The sequence below is a fragment of the Euleptes europaea genome, chromosome 2 (genome assembly GCF_029931775.1).
Source record: "Euleptes europaea isolate rEulEur1 chromosome 2, rEulEur1.hap1, whole genome shotgun sequence".
NCBI lineage: Eukaryota > Metazoa > Chordata > Lepidosauria > Squamata > Sphaerodactylidae > Euleptes > Euleptes europaea.
Genome location: NC_079313.1, coordinates 53,015,766 through 53,042,258, shown reverse-complemented (window position 1 = coordinate 53,042,258; position 26,493 = coordinate 53,015,766). Strand labels below are relative to the sequence as shown.

At 45.7% G+C, this 26,493-nt stretch overlaps 2 protein-coding genes across 2 annotated transcripts in view; both read left to right on the top strand.

Moving 5' to 3' along the window:
• SAMD13 (sterile alpha motif domain containing 13) overlaps positions 1 to 25,687 on the top strand; it is a 55,526-nt gene extending 29,839 nt beyond the window's left edge. Inside the window, exons 3-4 of the mRNA XM_056845118.1 lie at positions 10,911 to 11,022; positions 25,529 to 25,687. Of these exons, the coding sequence (XP_056701096.1) occupies positions 10,911 to 11,022; positions 25,529 to 25,672 (256 nt within the window). The 3' untranslated portion in view covers positions 25,673 to 25,687. The remainder of the gene's footprint in view (positions 1 to 10,910; positions 11,023 to 25,528) is intronic.
• On the top strand, positions 19,505 to 20,200 carry LOC130473566 (dnaJ homolog subfamily B member 6-like). Its single transcript, XM_056845117.1, has one exon. It carries the CDS (start codon positions 19,505 to 19,507, stop codon positions 20,198 to 20,200), a length of 696 nt encoding a protein of 231 aa, XP_056701095.1.
• Positions 25,688 to 26,493: the final 806 nt, after the last annotated feature.

Sequence of the window (26,493 nt, the reverse complement as noted above, 5' to 3'; positions counted from 1 at the left end):
ATCCCCCATAACTGACTGCAGTGCGGGCCATTGCTGGGATGCAGAAGAGTCAGGCCTCCTCTTGTTTTTTGCATCCCCATTCTTAGGGCGAGACCCACCCTGGCTCTGAGCCATCACGTGTGGTACGGTTCTTGCTCTTCCTTGCCAAGCCTTTTTAGTGCTCAAGGGAGGTGTGCCACGTCCAAAACACCGTAGCCGCGAGGTGTATAGGTAAAGGATAGTGGCACCCCTCAAGGAGTTCCTGTCCCAGGTTCCTGCCAGGCACCGAGGCCCCAGTCCTGGCCTAAGGTTACTCCTTCATCTTCCCAATTGATGCCTCAGGGTGCTCACCAGAGTTGTACCATAATCATGAAACCCCATTTTCCTGCACTGCTCCCGCCACAGGGGGTGGATCAGCTTAATGCTTGGTCCGCCCCATGACCCCACTTGCCCTTAAAGGCCGCCATGAGGCCCCGCTGCAGATCCCCCAAGATGTCATAGCCGACATCTGAAACTACCCCATGCCATATTTTTCCATTCACTTTCGCCATTGCCCTTTCCAAAAGCCCCGGGTTCAAAGCACCCCTCCAGACCCTCTGCAGGAGCATGTCCAACCAAGCCAACCGTACCCCTGGTACCCGTGTGCTCAGGTGTTCCAAGTCCATCAGGGCTTGCCAAACAATGGACTTCCCAGCCCGTTTTTCTATGCCACTCTCGCCCAAGTGAATGACGATTACATGAGGTGGGGGAGACGCCGTCAGGTAGTCGTGGAGGGTTGGCAAACAGCTGCTCCCACCGCATGCCCCTTCTGCCCAGCCATGTAATCCGCATCGTCTCACTCACACCCAGCTGCGAGCCGAGGCCTCCCGTGGCTGCCCTGTGGTTTGCCCAAGCCAATGCTGTGGCCACAGATGAGAAACCTGCCTCCTCCAGTGGAGCCCACCTTAAAAACAACATGTCAGGGTGTTGCTGCAGAGGAACCCTGGCCCACCCCAGTCCTTGCAGCTGGGCACCGATACCACGGGCCTGTCGTAGGCCAACCTCAGCTGCCCTCCTCCTCTGAGGAAGAGTGGGAACCTGGGCCCGTTCCTCCAAGGATTGAACTGGAACAGCAGGAACAGGCATCAGAGCCACCAAGACCCATGGCAGGGGATGAGGGCTGCTCATTCTGGCAGCAAACAGAACAGCAAGAAGAGCAGGACTCCTCGCCTGCAAGTTCTCCCAAGCCGGCTGAGAAGCAGAGAATCAGGGCCCGGCTTCAATTAAGGGAACGAAGGCAAAAGGCCAGGTGGGCCTTGAGAGATAGAGCAAAGACAATCAAGCCTAATCAGGGAGGAGTGGAAAACGCTGGAACCGCAAGGCTGATAAAAGGCCAGACAGGTTGCCAGAGTTCTTGTGGGTTCAACACATGTTGAAGGCCACTGACTGAGAGAAGCAAACAGAAGCTCCAGCAACTGAAGCTATCCCAGTCAACCCCGGCGTGCAAGCTGACGCCTGATCTGAGAAACAAGGAGATTGGACTGGTAAGTGCCTCTACTCCTTTACCTGCTAATTACCTTGGTCTAGCCCGGTCCACAGGAAGAGAAAAGCCTGTGTCAGGCTCTGGTCAACGCAGTACTCCCATTGCTGCTGTTGAAACCAGAGGCCAAGCCTCGGGCCTGGTTACTGCCTGCACGCTACACTCCTGCCTGAGTACGACAGGGCCTGACGTAAGAACTAAAGGCAGAGGAACGCCACCTGTCAACCGTCTTTACCATCTCATCACTCTGTCCCAAGGCGGCTGCTGTGGTGGCTGCCCCAATACGAAATGAGTGTGTGCCAAAAAGGTGTGTGTGGGGGGGCTCCCAGACCAGGTAACATTTTCTACACCACTGCCCCGAACAGGTACTTGGTAAGCGGCCTGCCATCACGTGTTGGAATAAAAGGCCCACCCCCTGGCCCCGCAAAGCAACATAGCCCAGCAAGGCCTGCACGGGGCAAAGGACAACTGCTGTACATGGGTACAGGTGAAACACCTCCCCTCTCCCCCTCTGGTCCATCTTAGATGACCACCACCTGACAGCCAATCCCGTGGCCATGATGATAACAACGTGCATTTGCAGTGCTCTGCCCGCTTGATCCCATTTTGACCTCACCAGCCATTCGCCAATCCGCAAGGCCCCAAAGAAGGCCAACAGGACCGCTGCGCAGTACAGCTTGACCTCAAATGCAGAGGTACAGTGCGACTCTAAGGCCGGAGACAAACCCGAGAGCAATACGGGGGAGACCAGGGCCCTTACGCACAGCTGCCGTGGCTCCACTTTGACCCTCCCCTCCAGCATCCTCCTCCCCTAAAGTCCCCTCCCATGTCTGCCCCCCCCCCCGGTGGCTTTGCATAGAACGGCCAGGCAGACCAGCGGCCGGCGATAGTGGCCACCGTGTATCCCGCACTGTGCGGCAGGACACAATACTGCATGAGATGGTCTACTGGCATAGGCCAGGCTGGCTAGAGCTGTTCCTTCTCCCTAAATTCCTCAATTTTTCAGAAACTCCTGGCATAGTCCTACCGGTACTCGGGGCCAGAGAGTTGTGTATGGCTCCCCAGGCCTCACCCCTCCAAGACTCCACTGCGCCTCGGGCATCCCTGCTGATGCTTTCTGAGCTGGTGGGGCCAGGATCCTGAAGCACTCTATCTGGAAACAAGATAGTGCATTGGCACAATTATTTGTTATTCCTGGAACATAGCGAGCTGCGTGGCGAGCTGAAAAAAGGATGTTATATGTGAGGCACTGGAGTACAAAAACCTGCACTAATGACATGACCTTAGGAGATTTGGGGGACAATGTGCTAATGTTGTGCACCACGGCCCCATCGTCACACCAAAATGCGCTAAAGGATTGGCCAGAGCCTCGGGCCAGCTGTAAACTGCCACCACCATTGGGAAGTGTGGTCTCTCATAATGTCACGATGATTCCCCTCAGCGGGCCATCGCTTGGCACACCACCTGCCCCGAAAAAACACACGCCGAACCCATGGGCATCAGCTGCATCAGAGCTGCATCAGAGTGTATCTGCAGCACAGCCTCGAGCAAAAGGCCTCCCCTCCAGAAGGAAACCCCATTGTAACTTTCTAGCAAGCTGGCCCACGTGCGAAGGTCCTGCCTCCTGTTGCTAGTGCCTTTATCCAGCGGTGGGTGGCCCACACACCTGCCCTGGCCCTGCAGAGGCGACGCACAAAGGTGCGCCCCTGTGCAACCAGCGTGCAAGCAAAATTCAGATGGCCCATCCATGACTGGTGCTCCCGCAGCGTGACTTTCCTTGCCGTGATAGTACCTGGCACGCAGACTCACAGTGCAGCAAGCTTCTGGGGCGGCAGCCTAGAAAGCTTCCCCACCGTGTCCAATTCTATACCCAGATAGGTTAGCTCCTGGGGCGGCAGCCTAGCAAGCTGCCCCACCGTGTCCAATTCGATACCTATATAGGTTAGCTTGGTAGATGGGCCTTAGCTCGCTTTATGGGCCAGGGGCACTCCAGGGGCACTTCCAACTCCCCCCATAAGGTAAGAAACCGCTGCATAAGCGCTGCACACCGAGGTGACCCGGCGGGGCCTGCAAGAGGAAATCATCTATATATAACCTGTCACGCTGTGGTGGCCAGAAAGCACCTGCACTGCCCACTCCAGCATGGAACTGAATTTCTCGAAAGCTGAGCAGGATATGGAACACCCCATGGGCCATGCCTCGTCAAAATAGAATTAGCCTCCCACTGAGAAACCCAGGAGAGAGAAGTCAAGGGGGTGGTGGATGGGGAGTAGGCGAAAAGCCGACTTAATGTCACACTTCCCCCCACAGGGCGCCCTCACCACATGTACGGACCACCCGCACTGCATTGTCAAATGATGAATATTTGCCTGAACAGAGTTCCGGGGGAATGGCGTCATTCACCGACCCACCCTTTGGGTATGAAAGATGATGAATCAGACGAGACTCCCTCGTAGCCTTCTTTGGAATTATCCCTAGTGGTGAGATGCGTAGGTTTTATAGGGGCGGGGCTACTCGGCCCTCCTTGACTTCCATATCGATCATTTTCCGAACTATGCCCTCCGTCCCGTTCACTGACCTCAAATTCCTCCCCTTGCTCTGCACCCTAGGAACTTCACTGACCTCAAATTCCTGCCCACGCTCTGCACCCTAGGAACTAGAGTCTGGATCAGAAAACTAAATGTGAAAACCCCCAATCAAATACAGTGCATCCAATTCTAGGGGGTAGGTGGCCAAAATGCACCTGAGTTCATGAACTTTAATTGGACTGGGCGCCTTTTGGTGCAGTGTCTGCATTGGTTCCCCCCTCCTTTTTGTCTCCCAGCCCTGGTCTCTACGTCCGTGCCTACTGGGCCGCCCCTTGGGACAGGAAATGACAGGGTGGGGTTCACCACAGTTGGAGCAGTCATGCTTGTACCTGCATGGGCGGTGAGCACAGTAGCCGGTAGAACTGAACTCCCAGCAAAGCGAGCGGGGTTGAACCGCCTGGCCCCCTGGGGGGCAGAGGGTTGGGGAGCGATTGAATGAGGTGTCCCCCGCAGGACCTCTCTCCCTGCACTGCCCTTGCCGGCATCATGCACTGCATCCAATAACTCACCCTGCGGGACATTCCAGGCGAGGGCTGGGTTGTGAGCTGCTCGCACTCTAAAGTACCCGCCGTATTGCAGCCATGCTTGACCCGCCAACTCATTATAAGCAAACGCTTGAACACATGAAGCTGCCTCATATTGTGGTCACGCCGGACCCACAAACTCAGCAACCCTTGAATACATGAAGCTGCCTCATACTGAATCAGACCCTGGGTCCAACAAAGTCAGTATTGTCGACTCAGACTGGCAGCGGCTCTTCCGGTTCTAAGGCTGGGTCCTTCCCCTCACCTAATTGCCTGGTTCATTTAACTGGAGATGCTGGGGGTTGAACCTGAGACCTTCTGCTTGCCCAGCAGATGCTCTACTGCTGAGCCACAGCCCCTCCCCGAGAGGGCCGTGCAGCTTCCCTACCCGGGGCCCCTGGGTCTGTTGCCCACTGTCCCTGCCCTGGTTGATCACGGACATTTGCCCCTGGGCAGCTGCTGCAGGCTGTTGTGGAGCCTGTCGCCCCTGCCCAGATGGGGCTGCCCCCCGGGGCCAGCAGCAGCTGGCCTGAATGTGTGTGCAATAGAGACTCACCCGTACCTGAGGGCCCGGCTCCCGAGCCAGACTCATTGCTCTCCAAGGGCTCCTTCGCAGTCCCTCACTGCAGTGCATCCAGCAGCCCTGAAATCGCAGAAACAATCCGATAGATGGATTCGAGATCATGCACCCCTGAGGCGCCGCACCATCCCCGGCGACCTGTACCCCCGCCCGCTGTTGGAGCATTACTGTGTACCCTGCGGGTACCCCGCACCTTGTTTCGACCAAGGGCCCTGATGGCCCCAGTCCCAGCCACTGGCTGCGGATCAATATGCGCCCCGCCGGGGCCCTTCTGGGAGGCCGCATCGGCAGCTTGCTGCTGCCTAGCAGCGTGGCTGACTAACCGCCCTCAGCCCGCTTGCCCCTCCTGCACTTTTTGGGTGGGCCTTCTCATCCTACTGGGCCTCTTGGCCCGCACCGGTGGCCCCCTGTGTGCCCTTGTCTGGTCCCATAGCCGGCTGCCGTAAATGTACTAAAACCCCAAGCAGCTAAGCCAAACGTTCGGGCTGCCTGCAGCAGCAAAAACAGATAAAGAAAGTTAAATGCGTCAGGCAGTAGGACCCTGGACACACCGGGCTGCCGAAGCACAGTCCGGCCGTCGAATGCACGTGGAGAGGAACAAAGAAGGAGCCGAGAGCCAACCAGTTGGCATATCGCAGCTCAGAGCGAGTCTTCCCCCACAGAGGCAGAATATCCCAGGGGGAAAAAGGGGTATAGTGAGTACAGAAGCACCCCCAGTCAAACCCCCCCCCCCATACTTAGCCACGTGGCCCGAGCGGGATTCCTTGTTCCGTAGCTGCTGTCTCCTTCGTTCGCCTTCCAAAGAGGGAGGGTCTACGCGACCCAGTCCATAATATCTCTTCCCTTGGCTCCACCCTCATCGCACGTCAGACCTGACGATGCACAGTGCTCTGCTGTCTTCTCGCGACCGCAGCCAAAATCCACCCCGCCCTCACTTCTTCGAAGGCAGGCTGGGGTGGTCGTCTTCAGCTTCTTGCTGCATCAGGAAAAAAGCAAGGAAAAAAAGAACAAACACGATTCAAGCAAAGCATTAGATGACTGGGATCCAGTTATGGGAAGGCCTGTTAGTTTTACAGTATGCTAGCCCTGCTTGGAATGAACAAGATTGAGGTCGTTTATGCCTGGTTACTGTGGACCTGGTTCATCCCTCTCATGTCTCACACTTTTATATCCAGAGATTGGAAAACCTTATGTGTGGGTGTTGCCTTTTGTGAAGAAAGTCCTGGGAGTCTCAGGAGTGCTGCATAATCACAAGCACAAATCAGGAGGTGCCTGAGTCCCCGCCCCTTGAAACTCTGCATTGTCATTGGCAGTAGTGCTTACTCTGACAAAAACGTCACCCCTCCCCTCTCCTCCCAGTGTGTGGCCATTTCACAACCAATCTCGCAAAATGGAGTACTGAATTGTATCCACAAAAGTAAAGGTGGGGGGAGATTCTCCCTTTTACACACACTGCTGAAACTGACTAGAATAGACGTTATTGGTGGTGGTGGGGAGGTATGTATTTGTCCCTCAGTCTGTGAATTGCACAAAATAAAAGGTGTGTGTGTGGGGAGAGTCTCTGTTGTACACACACACTTGCTGAAACTCACAGAAAAAGACGCCTCCTTCTCTGGGCTCCCTCTGTGTCATCGTCCGTCCCCACCCCCGCTGCTCTGATGTAATATCTATGCATCATTAAATTATCCAGAATACTATTCAAAACTGCAGAGAGAGCCAGCAGAGTCTAGGATCGTGCACTTGCTCCTCCCCCCCCCCATGGATAACTCATCACCGAAATGTGTGGGGGGGGGGAGGAGAGAACATACGATCCTAGACTCCGCTGCCTCTCTCTGTGATTTTGAATAGTATTCTGGATGATTTGATGATATATAGATATTACAACAGAGCAGCAGAAAGAAAATCGTGGAGGGAGCCCAGAGGAGGAGGCGACCATGGCTGTCTCCAATATGGCTTCCTGGGGCATTATGGAGGGGATGGCTGAAGGCTGGCTAAAGGAGTTGGAGGAAGAGTTGAAGAATGGGGACTTGTTGGGACGTGGGAAGATCGACCCGCGGCTGAACTATGCACCTACTCACATCCGAGATGGGCTTGGAACTAAACGAAATACCCTGATAAAACAAGGATTGGAAAACCCAGGGAAATCGCAGAACAGAAGCAAGCTGAGCCCCGAGGGAGGGGAACATCATGCATAACCCCTGCAGAGAATTGAGACAATCGCGGGAGAATTGTGAGATAAACCAACCGTGCATAAACCACCTGAGAATACAGAGCAGCCCAGCCCTGTTCAAAACCATCGAAACCTATTACATTCCTGTCTTACTGCTTACATACTCACTCTTAAAGGACAAGAGTATTTTACAGGTGAACAATGGATGATTCAGCAGGATTGGGAAGTGACCTTGTAATATAGGTCATTCTGTTCCAGTTTCCATTGACTGTACCACACTTGAGCAGCCACAGCCTCCTTGGTGCTGTCGTACCTCCTGTTTTGCCATGGGCATTGCTCTGCAGCCCTAACGCTCTACTGAATTAGCCATAATTAACTGTAGAACAAATGTACTACCCTGAGGGTTGCCCGAGCCCTTCCTGTAAAAAGGAATTATTTGCATGTATAAGGGTCAGGCTAGCAAAGAGAAGGTTTAACTGCGTTTTCCCTGATGTGTTAGGTTTCCATGAGCAGGGAAATCATGGTGTGATGAAGTAAACCCCACAAGCTGCTGCCCGGATTCTGAAGTGAGAGGACTGTACCTAGGTTTTCCAACTCCAGGTCAAGAAAGTCTTGGAGATTGGAGGGTGGAGCCTGAGGAAGGCAGCATTTAGGTAGGGTAGGGACTTAAGTGGGGTGTGAGATCATAAAGTACACATTCTAGAGCAGGCATTTTCTCCACAGAAACTGATCTCTGTCATCTGGAGATCAGTTGTAATTCCGGGAGATCTCCAGGTCTCACCTGGAGGCTGTTAACCCTAACTGTACCACATGCTTTCTCAGAACATGTAGATTGGTCTTCAGAGTTTAGTCCTTTGTTGAACAACGCTCCAATATATTTTTAAAATATCTCAGTGGTGGGGAACAGCTCTTACGCACAGATCAATTTTCCATCTTTTGCTTCCCTCCCTTCCTTGCCGTCTGTCTGTAGTTTTGCAGAATCAGGATCCAGGTGAGGTCAGGAAGCCAAGAGGGATGGGCAAGCCACCTAACCGGAGTAAGAGGGACCGGACATGCCATGGGAGACAGGTATTAAAACTATTACAAAAAAACTCCAGCCCAGACAGAATTTGAGAGTCTGAGCCAAGTATTCATTAGTTCGAATGTCACTTTAGCTGTCAGTTCATTAGTTGTAGTTACATAGCCAGTATCTCTCAGTGGCCTCAGTCTACCAGTCTACAAAATAGTAATAATAATACTGCTGTACCTAACACAGTGGGGAAGTAATCTATAATTGAGCTGTGTGGATTACTGAGATGATGTATTTAAAGAGCTTTGAGCTCTCGAAAGGGCAATAGAAACATTAATATTGTCGCTTATTGCAATTCAGAGTGGTCCATGCATAGCCATGGCCTGGTGCCCACAACCTTAGTGCATGTGTAGAGCTGTCCTCAACACTAAAATAAGTAGTGAGGCCCATTGATATGGGTGCTCCGTGCATGCAGCACATGCAGCAGATCTGAGTCAGCATCATCATGTTCAGCTGTTGCTTTAAAATATTTGGTTTGCTCATAAGAGTGAAACAGACCAGAATATTTGTTGCAAGCACACCAGTCAAAGAAAAATGTTTGAAGTGCTGAGTAAAGCATATTTAGCATGGAATCCAAATTAAATATGTATGTGGGTAATCAAAATTGGTGCCAAACAAAAAATATCAGAATGTGTGTCATTTGAGGAACAAATGAAGAGTTTCACCTTTAAAAAAATGAAGTTAGCCTATGTTTTGATATGCATACTTGTTGTGTTTGTTGGTTAACATGCTATTGTCTGTGTACATTTTAAGTTCATTTTGCCTTTACAGAAGAGAGCTTACAATAGCAATGGTTCAACAGTGTGCTTCCATTAAGGGTATAAATTGTGGAGAAATTGTGTTACAATATATATTTCAGACTTGACCCTTTGTGATTTGAACAATGAAGATGTTCTCTTTTATTTATACTAATTAAAATGTTTATACTCTATCTTTGAGGAGCCTCATGGTACAGAATGATAAACTGCAGTACTGCAGTCAAAGCTCTGCTTACAACCTGAGTTGATCCCAATGGAAGTCGGGTTCAGGTAGACGGCTCAAGGTTGACTCAGCCTTCCTTCCTTCCGAGGTCAATAAAATGAGTACCCAGCTTGCTGGGGGTAAAGTGTAGACATCTGGGGAAGGCAATGGCAAACCACCCCATAAACACAGTCTGTCTAGTAAATGTCATGATATGACATCACCCCATGGGTCAGTAACAACCCGGTGCTTGCACAGGGGGCTACCTTTACCTTTATACCCTACCATTCCTTGTGGTTCAAGGCAGCTTTTAATGACTATTTGGCTTTACTGTGAGTTTTTCTAACGAAATTTCTGTTCAGAGGTTTTGAAAGGGTTCCTAAGGGCTTTGGGTGCCATTGAGGCCTAAGACTGTACGCAGTGCTGTGACTATATTATGATTCCTCAACAGCACAGAAGTTGTATAGAATGCGGTAAAGGTTTCAGAATTTGGCTTCCCCAGAAATACTGGCTTACATTAAAAAAATAAACCAATCAACTAAGTTTCTGACTGTCATGATTCCAAAAATACACTTAAAATGTTAGCATAATACCTGGTGTATCTCAGAGACCAAAGAAATGGCTGAATAAGATTCAAAGTGGGCAGAAGGCAGGGATTTCAGTGCTCCATATGGATCCCTGACAGAGCAGAATTACACAAAATAGTAAAAATTGTCAAATAATGCAAAATAAAAAATAGCACAAAGATAGTTTGAGTTGTGTAATGTATTCAGTCTGAAGAGTTCAGATTTGTTTGATGTATATAATATGGGTTACCTTGGCCCAGAACTTTGGCCTTTTTTTATTTCCAATGACACATTGGCTGTAAACTGGATCCTACTTATTCCAGAACTGCAAAATCCTGTATAGATCCCATTAAGACTGCTTAAAAATTCTTGGGAAAGACCCGTGATGGGATCATCTGCATTTAACACTGAAGAATGCAGGCGAAGTTCATTTTAGATTGGTGCTGAAAGAAATTTGACGGCCCTTCATATGATGTAAATTAATCCTTCATTTGGATAGTCCAGAGCTTTCTTATTACTTGTGAAAGCATCCTATGGAATATCTCTTATGACTTTAATTCAGGAGAATCTTGGAGGCAGAAAAGAAATATTGATTTGCTGGTAAGACAACAGCGATGAGCAAGGGGGAAATTAATAGATGTATAGAGCTATGCTTACAAATATTTAAGGTTCATGACTGAACCAGTCCATCTTGAGAACCAAACTGCCTTTGAAGAAAGTCTGTCAAACCCATAAATGAGCCTTCCTTCTCTGATGGTATTCTTCCATTTCTGATAGTGCAATCCTATGCCGGTTTATTCAGAAGTAGGTCTGGCTGCATCAATGAGGCTTATTCCCACATAACTGTGCATGGAAATTCACTGTAAGTGAATGGCAGGTAGGTTACACAACTTGAAGCAGCATCTGGTACTTCTGTACACAAATATTAACATCTGCCTGCATTTTCACTTTGTAGCTTGGTAGAGAATGGAAGACCTCCTGATCCTGCTGACTGGGCAGTTACAGATGTGGTGAATTATTTTAGAACAGTGGGCTTTGAAGAACAAGCTAACGCTTTCCAAGAGCAGGTAAATCTGTTTGGATGATCCATGTTAGCTTTTTGATATTCACTTTTGCCTTCTACGCAAGTGAGAAGATTCCTAAGGGGGAGACCATTACAGGCAAATATCATCTAGGATAGAATTTGTTGAATTATATGCATGTTGTCAAACACTTTAGTTCTGTCACAAATATTACTGGTAAATTTTATTTTTATTTACTTCATTTATAAGCTTTGTTGCTGACACTCAAGACAGATTACAAAATTTTAAAAACAATTTGATCGAACAGCAAGGAATCCAAAAAAACAAGGCAGTAGGTCTCAAACAACAACAAAAACCCAAAAACCTGTCTAAGGCATGGGTCCTCAACAAGGTGCCATGGGCACCATGGTGCCTGCTGACACCTTTCCTGGTGCCTGATAAGTGCTTTGAGAAAGTGGGTGGGGCCAGATGGGGCTTTAGTTGAGTAGGGCTTCTGATTGGCTGTGCGGACCAAAAGGCATCCTGTTAAACAGAGCTTCTGCCTGAAATATTGAAGAGGTACAACTGGAGTTATATATAACCTCACACCCTGACATTTTGTGATTGGCTCCTCCTCCTGCAGTAGTCAATTTTTTCCTGCAGCTGTCAATTTTTTATTGTGCCTACCGCCCAGTGTCAAAATCCCAAAGGTTTCCTCAAGGTCAAAAAGGTTGGAGACCTTGCCATTTAACCACAGCAGTAAGGCACCGGCTCGGGACCTCTATAGCAATACCAGGCAATTTGGATAAAGATTATAAAACTGAGTGTCATCAGCGTATTGATAACAGCCTATTCCAAACCATTAATTATTTTCTCAAGGGTTTTACATAGAGGACGAATAGCATGGGGGATAGGGCTGAGCCTTGTGGAACCCCAAAAGGCATGTCTCACACCGATGACAGCTGACCTCCAACAGCAACCTCCAAAGTCCTTCCTTATCTGGGAAGACCTGGAATTGTTTTGCTACCTCACTCTGTATGATCTTGCCAAGAAAAGGCAAGTTAGAGACCGGGTGAAATTAGCCACATCATTCTTCTCTAATGAAGGTATTATTTAGTAGCAGATAGACAACTGCCTGAGAACAGGGAAGGGTACCCTGAGTCAGTGGTTGATTTATAATTGACATTAGAGACTCACCGGTGTGATCCTTACACAATTTCAATAACCAAGATGGGCAAGAATCCAAAGGACAGGTGGTGGCCCTCCTAGATCCCAGGACCTTTCAGGATCCATCACGGTAACCAGATTAAAGTGATCCTTAAATGGACCCTGTGGTGTGCTAGAATGTCTAGTGTCTCACCTATATTACAGCCAGCGTCCAAAATCAGAACATCTTCAACAGATTTTAGCAGCAAACAAATTGCAAAAATTTGGGAGGAACTGTTAAGACTTCATTCCTATCCATTTTTACCATGGAGTAATTCCAGTTGCAATCTGTGGGACTGGATTCTGAGTAAACATGGATTTGATTGGGCTACTTGGCTTAGTTTAATGGAAAAATGAGAGAAACTTTTCTGCCTGGAGTTCATCTTTATTGTGCACTCATTAGATGTGCTATTAAAAGACTGCAGGTAATTGTTGGGATCAGAAAAGACTTGACTTCTCTGGATAGTTTATCTATCTCTTTGGAACACCACAGAACAGAAAATAGGATAAGAACGTGTGTAATGTAAATGCGTAATTTACAATATGTCTTTTGGGACAAACGTTTGGAGTTTACTGGCTAGAGAAAGAAGCACATTGCATTTGTAAGCCTCTAAGTTTCAGAAAGATGCCAAGTGCTCCAGAGCTTGAATCAAGGGTTTGTGCTCAGAAACTAAGCCCTAGATAGTGGGGACTTGTGTGCTCAAGGTGTGGGGTCCTCATTAGGGGCAGAAGGGATAGGAGTAGGATTCCCAGCTGGTCTAGAGAAAAGCCCTCTAATAAGGGCTAAATATATGGAAATGAGCAGTTGAAGCTTTTCATGCTTGGATGGGGTTGCCAGGTCCCTCCTTGCCATTGGTGGGAGATTGTGGAGGGGCGATTTGTGAGCACACAGTGCGTGCATGCAGTACTTTCCCTTCCAGGTAAACCCAGACGTGACAGGGATGCTCTAGCATATTCCTCCAAAAACTCTATGGTTGCCATAGAGTTTTTTTTTTTTTTAGGGATGTGCTAGAGCGTCCCCTGTTGTTTCCGGGTTTACCTCAGAAGAGACATTTTTGTGCCACCCTTTAGCTGGCCTGTTCCCCCCGCCAGCCAGCTGAGGGGCGGTGGGCAGGCCTGTTAATTGGTGGGCAATTGCTTGCAATTAACAGGCACCTGGCAACCCTATGCATGGAGGTATATAACACAACCCGGCAAAGAACATACCATTAATCCTCTGTTAAAGGGAGAGGATATTTTTCTCCAGGCCAGTTATCAGCCCTAGGTAGGGATGTGCATTCCCTGCAGTTGGCAGGCTGGATGATGTCTTTGGATTAGCTAGGCCTCCTATAAATATTAGGAGCTTGGCCTTCTGCATTTGCTTGGTGAATAGAGTAAAACTTACTGTACTTCAGAGGTGAATTTCCTACTTCTGCCAGCTTCTTTACTCTCTTCTGGCTTCGATGCTGGTAGAGTTGCCCATTAACCTCAGATGCATCATGGCAAGTTGTCTCCTTGATTAATTTAATTCCATCCTGAAAGCCATTTTAAAAGCGTTTATAATATGGTTCTTAAAACTCCATACCCAACCGGTTCTATCTATCCAGTTTATCCTATGCTTCATCCAAGGAACTCAGGTGTTTTCTACCTCCCATTTTATCTTCACAAAACCCTGTGAGGTAGGTTAGGATGAGATAAAGTGACTGGCCTAAGGTCACTTGGTGATCCTCATTGCAGAGTGCTGATTTGAACCCATGTCTCTCCAGTTTTAGTCTGACATACTTCACCAAATTGGTAGTCTGGTTCATAAATCCTCAGTTAAATTCTTCACAATGAAATTCTTCAAAAGCTTCATAGAATTAGTATTTCTTGTCTGGCTGTGAATGTGATAAGTGACATTATCTATCTCTGTGTTACATTTTTATCACACTTTTCCTCCAAAGAACCAGTCTGGTTCGTGGCACAGGTAGTACATGCAACTACTTGGCATTTCCACCTCGGTAGTCCTTTGGCGTTCTTGGCGTTCTTAGCCAACTTCCTTCCCTTTTTCCAGATATAATCAGAAGGCTGAGTATCCTCAGAAAGCAACTCTGCATCTTCACTGTAATGTCTCTAACCCTCTCCCAACCATTCTTGTCCCTCCTTCCTCTGCCTCTCATCCCAGTTGTAATCAGAAATACCTGTCTGTCTTCAGGAAACAGTGCCCTATCCTGACTGTTAGGAGTGGAGTGGTACTTCTCAAAGATCTCAAACTCCCTTCCATTGCAACTGAGCAGCAAGGAAGGAAGGAAGATTGTTGGCAGGGAAGGGAGGCCCATCCTGGACGCGCCCCCTCCACACCACTCTGAGCCAGGGTGGGTTCCATCAGTGCTGCCTATGGAACTCACCCTGGACCCCACAGGACAGCAGTAAGGATGATAAGAGGTTGCCCCATCTATGCTGCAATTGCCCTGAAGTTCACCAGGGCACTCAAATGACTTGAATCAGCCCTGCGAAGAGCTCAAGGTTGTGCGCATTGCTCCTCCTTTCTATACTATCCTCACAACAAGCCTGCTAAGTTCAGCTTGGAGACTTACTGTCCTGAGGTCACCCAGTGATCTATATGATTGATTGGGGTCTCCCAGGTCCTAGTCAGCCATCTAACCACTACACCAAATAGGCAACCTCCTGGTGGAGCCTAGAGATCTCTTGGAATTAAAACTGATTCTCAGACTGCTGTCAGGATTTTCTCTAAGTGCTCATCCAAAGACAGGCATTTCTTCCAACATAGCCACTCCTGACTTCCGTGTCTTAAATGGAAATGGGCGGCACCCAAAGCAGGGTTTGGTATTTTAGCACCACTCCTTGTTAGTCTCCTTGGCTCTTCTAGCAGATAACTTATGGATATTGATCAAGGAGTGTGCATTCATTTTCATCCTGATGATGATGAAATCCCCACTGGTTTAAAGAAAATACTGGATGTGATGAGTTGCTTATCCGTGAACTCTTCTTTATGTATGGGTGTGCTCTTGTTGACATTATGCTCCCTTATATATATATTCCTTGTGGTATTCAGCTTGTCCTTTTAGTCTGGCGGTCAGAAACAAATTACATTACCATGTAAGTTTGGTACTGTTTCTGTTCCGTCAAGCATTAACAATTGAAATGGTTCCGCCATCTGTGGACAAATGCTGTGGACAGTCAGCAGTACACAGCAACAGAAGGCAATATCTGGTGATAATGTCCAGGTGTCTAGACAAGGTTGATGTAGAATATGGCTCGCGGAATCTGGCTCGTGGAATCTGGCTCGCGGTCTGGAGTATTGTTTGAGGAAGATTCTTCTGCATATATATTTATTCATTATGCACACACTCAAAAATTTTAGAAAATAAAAAAGAAACTAGATCTACATAATTAGTACTTACTCTATGGTTAATGCTTTCCCCTCCAATGCTTCTCCCTACTTTGATACTATTTCAAGACAAAATGGTTGCCAGTGCTCCAGCACATTTTGTTCAAATTATTTTTTTTCTTTCCCACTGACGTATGAAATATGGTTGTTATTTTTCCTAAGAACACTATGCCCAGTTGGCATATTATACTTCTACTATTGGTAATTCTATATGTCTGCACTATTTTTACTAGTGGATCTATGTAAACAAATTGCGCACCTGACATTAATGCTGCATGCTTACAGAACTCATTAGGTCATATAATAATGCGAGTCTCAGTAGACTCCCATATTCAATCATACCCCAAATCCCTTTAACAACATTCTTTACCCATATCTAGATAGATGTGCAATACCACTAACTTGGTGCTATCTAGTTGATTACATCACCAACAAATAAGCTGAGATAAAGCCATCCTAGAAGCAGAGAGCAAATAAAGTAGTTTCCACAATCTACATGGGGATGGGCTTGTGTAGTTTCCTGTTGCTGGTGCAGCTGCAGATAAAGTGTAGTGGCAACAGGGGTTCCAGGTGGCAGGTTTCCCTGCAGTTTTCCTGCCCCGGTCCCCTAGTAGCAGCCACCACCACCCTCCCCTGGGCCACCAGGGCTTTGGCAGTTTGTTTGTGTGTTTGTTTTAAATCAGCACTAGAGTACTGTTATATCAACATACCATTGTACCAATAGGTGCAATGGGTTCTGTGAATTCCCGGCATTCACTTTAAAAAATTAAGTCTCTAGCCTCTTCTGTTGCAAAGATATGCCTTTCCTCTTATATCTACAGAAGGGAAGGGGCTAGAGCCATTCATTAAAACAAAAGTAAGCAGATTCAGAGAATCTTACACATATTGTTACAATGGTATGTTGATGTAACATGATGTAGTACCTATTTGTTTGGTGGCAGGGGAAGCCCCAACTCTGTGTAAAGCAATGTGGGCTGTTAGTTTTAATACTTATATCTGTTTATGAATTACACATTAATTGCTGTTTCTGTTTCAAACCACACCACTTTTTCTGATGCCACACTTTTTTTTAATGATTCTAACTTTGCAATATACCAGTATTCCAATATAATGATACGGTAATATATTGAAAATCTATACCAGTAAAAACAAACAAACCCAGGAACATAAAAAGGCAGTGCTTGCAGAAGCACCACAGAGATTTCAAGCAGTATACTGCAGTGAATCAGAACTGCACAGAACATTTAAAAACGGGAGAACAGGGATTTAAAAAATAGCTCAATCCTGCATTGCAAGTGGAACAGAAAGGGCTTTGTGTGAAATGGTTAAAAAATATCTGTTAGCAACTGGTAGTCCAAGAAGTATACACAGGCAGTGTGAAGGTGCCCATGATTTTGTTATCTTCCAAATATCCAGATTTACCCCATAATTTTTCTATATTGAGGATGACTTGGATTGTAGAGAGTATCAATTTGGCTTTATGGCTAGTGATCAAAGAAAAGTTTTCACTGCCTTTGCTCCCAGCTGATGTTAAGAATAGCTCTAATGAGATATGCTAAAGTTTGCCTGCAGCTTAACTGCTTTATCTATGAAGCACAGAGAACAGAAGATATTCCTCAACATTTATTAGTATGTTCCTTAAATAGGCTTATCCATCAATGTATGGCTGAGTATTCCAGAGGAAGGGAGTGGTGAAAGGAAAGGTCTGATTCCTTGTAGATGCCAAATGCCTGAGACTAGTAGAGATGACAGATAAAGAGGCTGATCTAACTGGTGTATGGTTAATACCAAGAGATGTAATTTTTTCGATAACTGAATCCTACATTACAAATGGCTTTCAAGTTAAGAACCAGCATATTGAATTGAATCTGGAAGCAAACAGGCAGCTAGTGCAACTATTTTGTCACTGGAGAGAGATGTTGATATTGTCTAGTATTTGTCAATAGGCGAGATGGTGTATTTTGCACTAGTTAAAGCTTCTGAAGGCTTCACGTGGTTTTTTCATTGGTTCTGCCCCATACTTTCAGTTTATCCCTTGATTTCTACACATAATTTTGTGCCTTCATTTTTTCCTTCATTTTGTTGTTTTGTTTTTCCCCCTGGGGTTTTAGCATTTCTTTTGAGACCACAGTTGACTCCACAACTGTGAAAATGCAGAGGGAGGGCAGAGTTGTGGAAGAGCCGTGCTGAAAACCGATTCCAATGCTTGTGGATCGACTGCCAAGAAAATCAGGAGTAAGTTGTGAGTGCAGAAAAAGCCCTGAGTAGTCTTCAAGGGCAGCCCTACATACAGTGCATTACAGAGGCCTTTTATCTGAATTGACAGTTTAACATGCTGTAGCTGCTGTGAAGGTGTTTAGAAATTGCTACAACATCTATATGACCTTTCTAGTGACTGGATGTTAGGGATCAAGAGGAACTAGGGACTTTTTCAAGAAGTGCAATACACAGTGGAATATGTAGCTATTACTTGTTAACCATCTAGATTGTTGTGTTTTTTCCATGGTCACTGGATGTAGATGTGTTGTGAACTGAAGCCCTTCAGAAGTATTTGTGCTATTTGATTGCAAACTCATGGTGGCTCTGAAAGTCAACACACGTTTGTGACTTGCCATATGTTGCGGATCCATCAATGCATTCTTACAAGATTCCTGATCACTTGAGGAGTCTTCAGTTTTCAAGGGTATGGCAACTGAACTTAATACTGCACATAGCTTCAAGAATGACAATGTTTTGGCTTTACTGTTTTACCATTGCATCAAAACTGGTCATATGGACTAACTATAGAACCCCTTTTACATATTCCTTTGTACGCATGGTTTCTCTTACTCTCCATACTATTAGTGGTGTGTACAAAATCGTCTCTCCTCTGTAGCCATGGCCATAAAAAATCACATGGGTGGAAGACTTTACACAGAGTCATAGAGGGGGTAGCTACTGAATTACTAGCAGTATTTCTGAAGAAGATCTTAAAGTGAGGGGAACAAAGGGGGAAACTTCTGGGTATTTTAAAAGAAATATGTTTTGAAACTATGCTGCAAATCAATATAATTGCTTATGTTACTCAGTGAATTTTCTGTTCATCATATTAAATCTCAAGATTACGCAAAGAACCTTATTTTACAAATCAGTGAAACCAACAAGCTAAGTCTGTGAAACCTGACTAAACTGAAGCAGAAGGCAATCAAATATAAATATATAAAGGCACAGGCGATTTCATACTTTGTCTCTAAACAATCTTTTCACGTAGCATCTGCACCACATGTATCTAAAGATGTTCTGTAAACATAAAAGGACATTATGAAAGTTTAAAACTACAGGGTTTTTTTGTTCATTACAATCATCCCACTAAGCTGCTGGAATGCAGTATATACAGATAATGGCTACAGCGTTGTTATTATGTCCATCTGTGATAAAGCATGTGTCTTGGCAATGCAGCTGGGATAAGTGCGAGTATGAATAAGTGCAGCTCTCATATCCTGTGCTTTATACATATTTAGAATATAGTTAAACACTCACTGCCAGTTGCCCAGAATCAAAATACTGCGCAGCTGTGCTCATCCCTGCACTGTTGTGGTTCTCTGATATAATCTAACTTTAAACAGTAAGCATTGCAAACTTATAACCAATGGGATTGCAATATGCAAATTAATGAGATCTAGCTGTTAGCTGATGTAATGGTGATGTCACAGCCTCTCCCTGGCAGTGGACAGTTGGCACTTTTTTGAAATCAGTTGGATGTTAAAACAGTCCCACCCACCCCCTCCCCTGTTGTGAATACCCAGGATATTTTAAAACAAAACCCCAAGCATGGAGATACACGCTCGGGTATGTGGAATTTATCAATATGGCAAGCTGATTTTCTTTCAAGTGTGAAACTGAGAGGGTGTCAAGAGGTATCAGGGTAGCATTCTGACATTCACCGAGAGCTGAGGAAGTGAATAGTTTTGCTAAGAACACGATTTTAAGAAAATGGTGAATTTTTACGACATTCTGGGAGTGCAAAGAAATTCACCCGCGGACGACATTAAAAAGGCATACCGAAAACTGGCCTTAAAGGTTCATCCTGATAAAAATCCAGGGGACAGGGAAGCAGCAGAGAAAAAATTCATAGAAATCTCAAAAGCATATGAAGTCTTATCGGATGCTAAAAAGAGGGATGCCTATGACAGATCCAGTCAACGGCACACAAATGAAAAAGAAAGACGAAGAGGAGAAAGAGGGGATAATGGAAGCAGATGTGATGGTGATGAATATAGAGAAAAAGGAAGGGTTGCTGACACTGAATTGGGTTTTCATGGTCCACGCCTGACTGTCCAAAAGGGAACAGACTCCTTTTCGCGAGGTATCTTTGATGATCTGCTTGATGACATTTCTGGAGTCCAACAAAGCCTCCCTGGAAAAAGAAGCAGAAGTGATGGTTGCTATTCTGTCTCCATCAAGGGGGTATCTCCAATTGCAGGAACTGGATTTACTTCATTTGGTTCTGAAATAACTGGGGGTGGTTCCTGTTCTTCAGTCACATCTCTGAACCACAGTGGGAAAGGCAGGTTCAAGTCCATCATAACTACCAGAAAAATCATGAATGGCAAAGAGATCATTACAAAGAGAATTGTGGTGGATGGCAAAGAAAGTACTGAAGTTGAGGAAAAGATGATTTCTCACTAATTATTGGTAAGGACCAGGTGTCTTATTTAATAGACGGCACAGCTGCTGTCTGGATTTTCTGAAGATGTTCTATATTTTGTGTATTTTCAGGGCTAAAGACAGGATAGACTCTCACTGGTAGTGATAGATCCACAAGGAAGCCACCAGCCAAATAGTGGCTCCTTAAAGTGCCACAGCGCACACCTATGTTCAAGGCACAGGCATTTCCAGCTGTCTCTGGAAATGGGAGGGGCTGGGAAGTGGGAGGCAACATTTCCCACCCAAGCCTCTCAGGAGGACATAGGCAAGTAGGCAAGCAGCCCTGACTGAGCCAGTGCACACTTGGGTCTCTGGCTGAGGATGCCCCGATGCCAGCTGCCTGGAAGGGGGCTTGAAGCAGGTGTGGCCGCGCTGCAGCAAGCCAGCTAGTGGATGAAGGTCAACCAGCCCGACAGAGAGTGGGGGGGGGGGCATGGCCATCTGGAGAAGACAGAAACCTGCCCCAGCTGGATGGGTTTGTGTACCCTGTGCACACAGCCCCCCAGCCCACAGGGTGTGAACCACTGGTCTATAGTAAATCTCAGAAATACAGACTCTCAGAGATGCAAATTGGCTAGTCAAGTTAATTCTGCTAACTAGGGATGCTGTGACTTTGCAAAAACTGCAATCAGCATTTAAACTTGTTTGTTTTTTGTCAAGTCAGTCATCTCTTTTGATTGCCTCAAAGGTTTGCATGGATAGAGTGGTAGCATTTGGCATTGGACAGCTGCTGATTACAGATACTTGATGGCTAGGGCCCCAGATCAGTCTGGGATATCTCTTTTCAAAGCACCTACACGAGGCTGGGTGTGCTGCTTTTGTGCAGATGCAGTTGGTGAAATTCAGTGGTCAGCAGTTCTTCATCTCCTCCTTTCCCCTTCCTCTCCACTGCCAGGAATTTTCCCTTTCATTCCCCTCCCCCCATTTGATTCTATATTACCTGAAGGCTTGGACTCAAATTTCATTTCATTCCTCATCTTGCAATTATTCTTTCCTCCAAATTCATACACTGAAAGGATTCATGGGGTTTACTGCAAATGAAATTCACCTTGGGTCAGTTTCATCTAGGAGGGAGTTTTCAGGAATCTCGATAGGGATGAGGATGGTGAAAGTGAGGTTTCAAAATTACATTTACAGCTAGTGGTAGGTTATCTGTTTTGCAGGCTTTCTCATCCTTCACTAGCCAGGTGGCAGCCTCTTATCTGCTTCTCAGCCAGGGGAGGGTTTTTGTCTTGCGAGGGGCATTCAGCGATGAGTCGTGCCCAAGAAGGCAATCAGCATTTGAGGTGTGTGTGAGAGATTGCATTTAACCCCTAGGAGTGTTCCACACACCCCTCAGTCCTTACCTGATCAACTACCATTTTTAATTAGAAGCATGAACTTCCTCACTCACACTTTTAATGCCTAGGGTTGCCAACCTCCAGGTAATAGCTGGAGATCTCCCGCTATTAGAACTGATCTCCAGCCAACAGAGATCAGTTCACCTGGAGAAAATGGCCACTTTGCCAATTGGACTCTATGGCATTGAAGTCCCTCCCCTCCCCAAACCCCGCCCTCCTCAGGCTTCGCACCAAAAACCTTCCGCCGGTTGCAAAGAGGGACCTGGCAACCCTATTAATGCCCTCCTCTCTTCTTGTACTTTCTGATCTTCTCTGAGAACTTGAAAGAACCAGTACACTAATCATTCCATATCTTTCTTTCTATAAGTCAATTAATAACAATGAATTATCTTGGGGAAGAAAAACAATGCAAATAATACTGGTGTGTTCCAGAAGGCATGCCTCTGTGGATTTCTGTTTTTCGTACTATGTCTTTATATCTGTTGAACTGTCCTGAACTTTCTCTTCTGAAGGAGGCACATTTAGATTGGGCCTTATCTAATGTGTCTTCCTTAGCTGAAGAAAAATATATTGATGATGAGCCCTTTGTCTTCTGAGTAACTGTGCTTTGTTTTCAGGCTTTGCTTTGGGTCCAACTCCTCTTTCTACCATTCTTTCCATTGACTGTCTGTGTTATCTAGCGCAGTTTTGCTCAAGAAACCAGCATATAGTTCCAAGTATCTTTTTATTACAGCTTATAGAATTCTCATCTTTACTATACATTTGGCTAATATGGGATCTAGATCCAGTTGAAACTCAATTGATAATTTCTTGTTTCTTAGGCCAACTCAACTACGCTGTCTCTTAGGAATTCACTTTTTAAAAATTCAGTAGTTACCATATTCATGCACTGTGGTGATGAACACTTCAGCAGATTTTTTTCTTGTTCTTGGCACCTGTATTATAATTTGATCTTCTCAAATCAAATCAAATCACACCTTTATTTGGCATTTAAAAAGTACATATTGAGGTTAAAAGGAGATTTATAAACTTTTAGCGAAGATCTTCCTTACAACATTAAAAGTTAAAACTTTAATATAAATCCCAGAAATCTAGCAACCCCTGCAGTAACCTGGGGATAAATATCACTTAAAAGAAATTGAACCAGCTCCTTATCAGTGCCACCAGGGCAATCTGTCAGTAGGGGTTCGATGACCTGTTCCTGTAAAAGTGAGCCATGCTTGCAATGTAGTAGTACACGGGCCACGGTTTCAGCCATTTGATCTTCTCTACATAGCCATTTCTCTCCCTGTAAAATTGGTCCTAGAAGCCACTTTCACTTCATGTAGCCCAAAGTCTCGCTGTGTTCAATAGAAATTACTTCTAGTGAGCATGTACAGGGCTGTGGCCTTATAATATTTCTTCTGCGGTGAGAGGTAGGCTGCATAAAATAACATTTGAACCCCACCCCAGTGCTCAGATGTGTTTTCTGCATTACATCAGAAGCTATCTTAAATCTCTTGATCCAGTTTGGCAAGTTGCTGGAAATTTGACTTCCATAACTGAGCTACCTGTGTGATGTGATCCATAACTTTACCAGACCACATCTTTCAATTCTTACTTGCATTTGCTGGCAATTTAGGGATAGCTTTCTTTTTATATTGCATTCTCTGGGAGCGCCTGTTAGTTTTATGCCGGCTGAGGACTTGGCTGCTATGTCTTTCTCTGTTTAGCATGTACTTTCCCTGTTTCCTGTTTTTAAATTGTCTTCATTCACATTCCACTCCTTTAGCCTGAGGTTCCTTAAGTTCAGTGTGTTCCTCTTTTAGGTGAAGAATTCGGCCAGTTCTGACACCACATGAGAAGGGGGAGGGGAAATGCCAGCAGCCATTTCAGAGTAGAAATGAGAACTTTCCCCTCATAGGAAGCCATTCTTTTGTTAACCTCTTCTCCTCACTTCTTTGATCTCTCTGAGAATCAGGATGAACCAAACTCTGATCATTCCACAGCATGAGCCCTCTATACATTTTGGCTCCATCCCTGCTAGGGTTAAATTGCCTCCTTTAATATCAGTTGATCTGCAACAAATACCTCCATGCCATAAAAACTTAAACTGCTCATTTACTAATCTTAAGCCTCTATTAAAGGAACATGGCGTCATTTTATAACCCTATCCCCTAGAGAGCCGGCGTGGTGTAGTGGTCAAGACCGGTGGTTTGGAGCAGTGGACTCTGATCTGGAGAACCGGGTTTGATTCCCCACTCCTCCACATGAGCGGCAGAGGCCAGTCTGGTGAACTGGATTTGTTTCCCCACTCCTACACACAAAGCCAGCTGGGTGACCTTGGGCTCGTCACACTCTCTCAGCCCCACCTCCCTCACAGGGTGTCTGTTGTGCGGAGGGGAAGGGAAGGTGATTGTAAGCCAGTTTGAATCTTCCTTAAGTGGCAGAGGAAGTCAGCATATAAAAAACAACTCTTCTTCTTCTACCTCTACCCCCGCACAATCACTGGCTCACGAACTCAGAACCTATGCACATAGGCTCTCCTCGGTGATCAGGAGCTAGGCATACCAACTTCAAGGTGAAGGATGGAGTTCTTCCGGGATTACAGCTCGTATCCAGGCTACAGAGAACAGTTTCCCTGGAGAAAATGACAGCTGGAGAGGAGAGGGCAGATTCTATGGCAAAACATTCTGCTAAGGTCCCTCCTCTCCCCAAACGCCACTCTTCCCAGGCACTGCCCACACATCTCCAGGAATTTCTTAAGCCAGAACTGACAACCATATAGGGGACACTGCGTCATTGTTTTGTGCGTATCTGTGTTTGTTTTTACCGTCACGTAGAGATAGTGTTGCCAGGACCCTCTTCGTCATTAGCGAGATGTTTTCGAGGCGGCGCCTGAGGAGGGCACTGTCTGGGGAGGGGAAGGACTTCAGTGCCATATACAATTGTCAAAGCGGCCATTTCCTCCAGGTGAGCTGATCTCTATCGGCTGGAAATCAGTTGTAATAGCAGGAGATCTCCAGTTAGTAACTGGAGGTTGGCAGCCGTATGTAGAGAGCTGTGGTTAAAGCCTGTCTGGGCAGAAAGTAGTACTATTTCGAACCAATAAACTTTAGTTCATGCTTATAGAGAGGTTGCATCATCCCACAGGAAGGCAAGCCAAGAGTGTCAATGTAATGTGCAGAGCCTGCTGAATGACTCAGACTGGATGTGTGTTCCTTGCAAAAATAGCTGAGTCATTCAGCAGGCTCTGCATATTAAGTTCAGTTCCATATTCCCCATAGCCAGTCATGAATCATCGGGCTGGCTGGCTTTTAATCCTCGGGCAAAGCAGCTCGGGTGGCTTGCCAGACTACCAGTAGAGACCTACTTACATTGTAGCCTGGCAAAAGCTCTGCTGGAAATAAAACCATGCAATGTTTACCTCATAACTTTAACCAATGTTATTCTTAACTCTTTCCCTTTCCATAAATAACCATGATTTAACCAGTAGAAAAGAGCAAGAGTCCAGTAGCACCTTAAAGACTAACAAGAATATTTTCTGGCAGGGTATGAGCTTTCATGAGCCACAGCGTGAGCTGTGGCTCACGAAAGCTCCTACCCTGCCGGAAAATATTCTTGTTAGTCTTTAAGGTGCTACTGGACTCTTGCTCTTTTCTACTACTGCAGACAGACTAACACGGCCACCCACTGTGCATTATTTAACCATTATTTATGCATTTCATATGTGTTTGGCAAATTCGACACAGAAAATCAAATTTGCTTTGCCATATGCTTCCAGCTAAGAAGAAAGGTGGGGCAGCATTTGCAACACATCTGAGGATCACACTGGTCCCCATAGCAGCACTATTGCCCTGGTCACCTGGTGAGGAGCCTGCAAGCTGACCCAATTTTTGAGTCCCTTCTCTTGAGATTTGTGCCCAGCGCCAAAAGTGGGTTACTATTTTGCTTTTCAATGTGGTTTACATAATTATTAATTTTCACTTAGGAAATTGATGGGAAATCTTTACTGTTGATGACGCGGAATGATGTGCTGACTGGACTGTCATTAAAACTGGGACCTGCACTGAAGATCTATGAATATCACGTCAAGCCTCTACAGACACAACATCTCAAGAACAGCTCCCTATAGCGGATTGCCAGATTGGGGCCTTAATTGTGTTGCCACTGGTTCTTGTAGGTTATCCGGGCTGTGTTGCCACTGTTCATTAAAAAAAAAGTAACTTAGTTTCATGCTAATGAAACGTTGTAAAAAGAATATATGTGTACATAAATAATTTAAACCAAACGGCACTGATATATAGATTTATATTTGTATATATCCTATTGGATAGCTTTAGCAATATGCCATATGGTTATTGTTGAACTAATGGAAGGAGTAGAATTTCTCGCTGTTGAGGTACATGGCCATCTGAATATTCTTTTTCGTCTACTCTTTTGAGATGAAAGAAATATCAAAAAGGAACTTTGATGAAAACTAGACAAAAAAAGACCTTTCGAGTACTGTGTAAAACATGAGGATGCTATCCACTGTGAAGTTCTCCTGCACAGCTTTCTTGGAAATAACCAAAAGTTGATCCTGGTTTTGGAGCTTTTACTTGAAGTCTCAGCTCTTTTGTAACATTAGCAAGAGTTTCTGAATTTGCCAAAATCACTCCTTTTTCGGAGGGCTCCTATTTTTGACCTTAAGGTTTGTTCACTGTATATTGCAATGTGCATACAGTTAACCTAAACCCTTTGACAGCAGGGAAGGCTGCTCAGAGGTGGAACTGGGTCATGTAAATTCCCACTGTTGTTTCTAGTTTGTGCTAATGTTCTTCAGATTTTAAAGGTAGAATTCTTAAAGGTTTGTGTTGCTTTGTAAGACAAAGTTTGTTTTGTTCATGTTCTAATTTATAACTTATTTAATAGCAGTTTTGCTGGGGAAATTGTAAAAAAATGCAAATCTCTGCA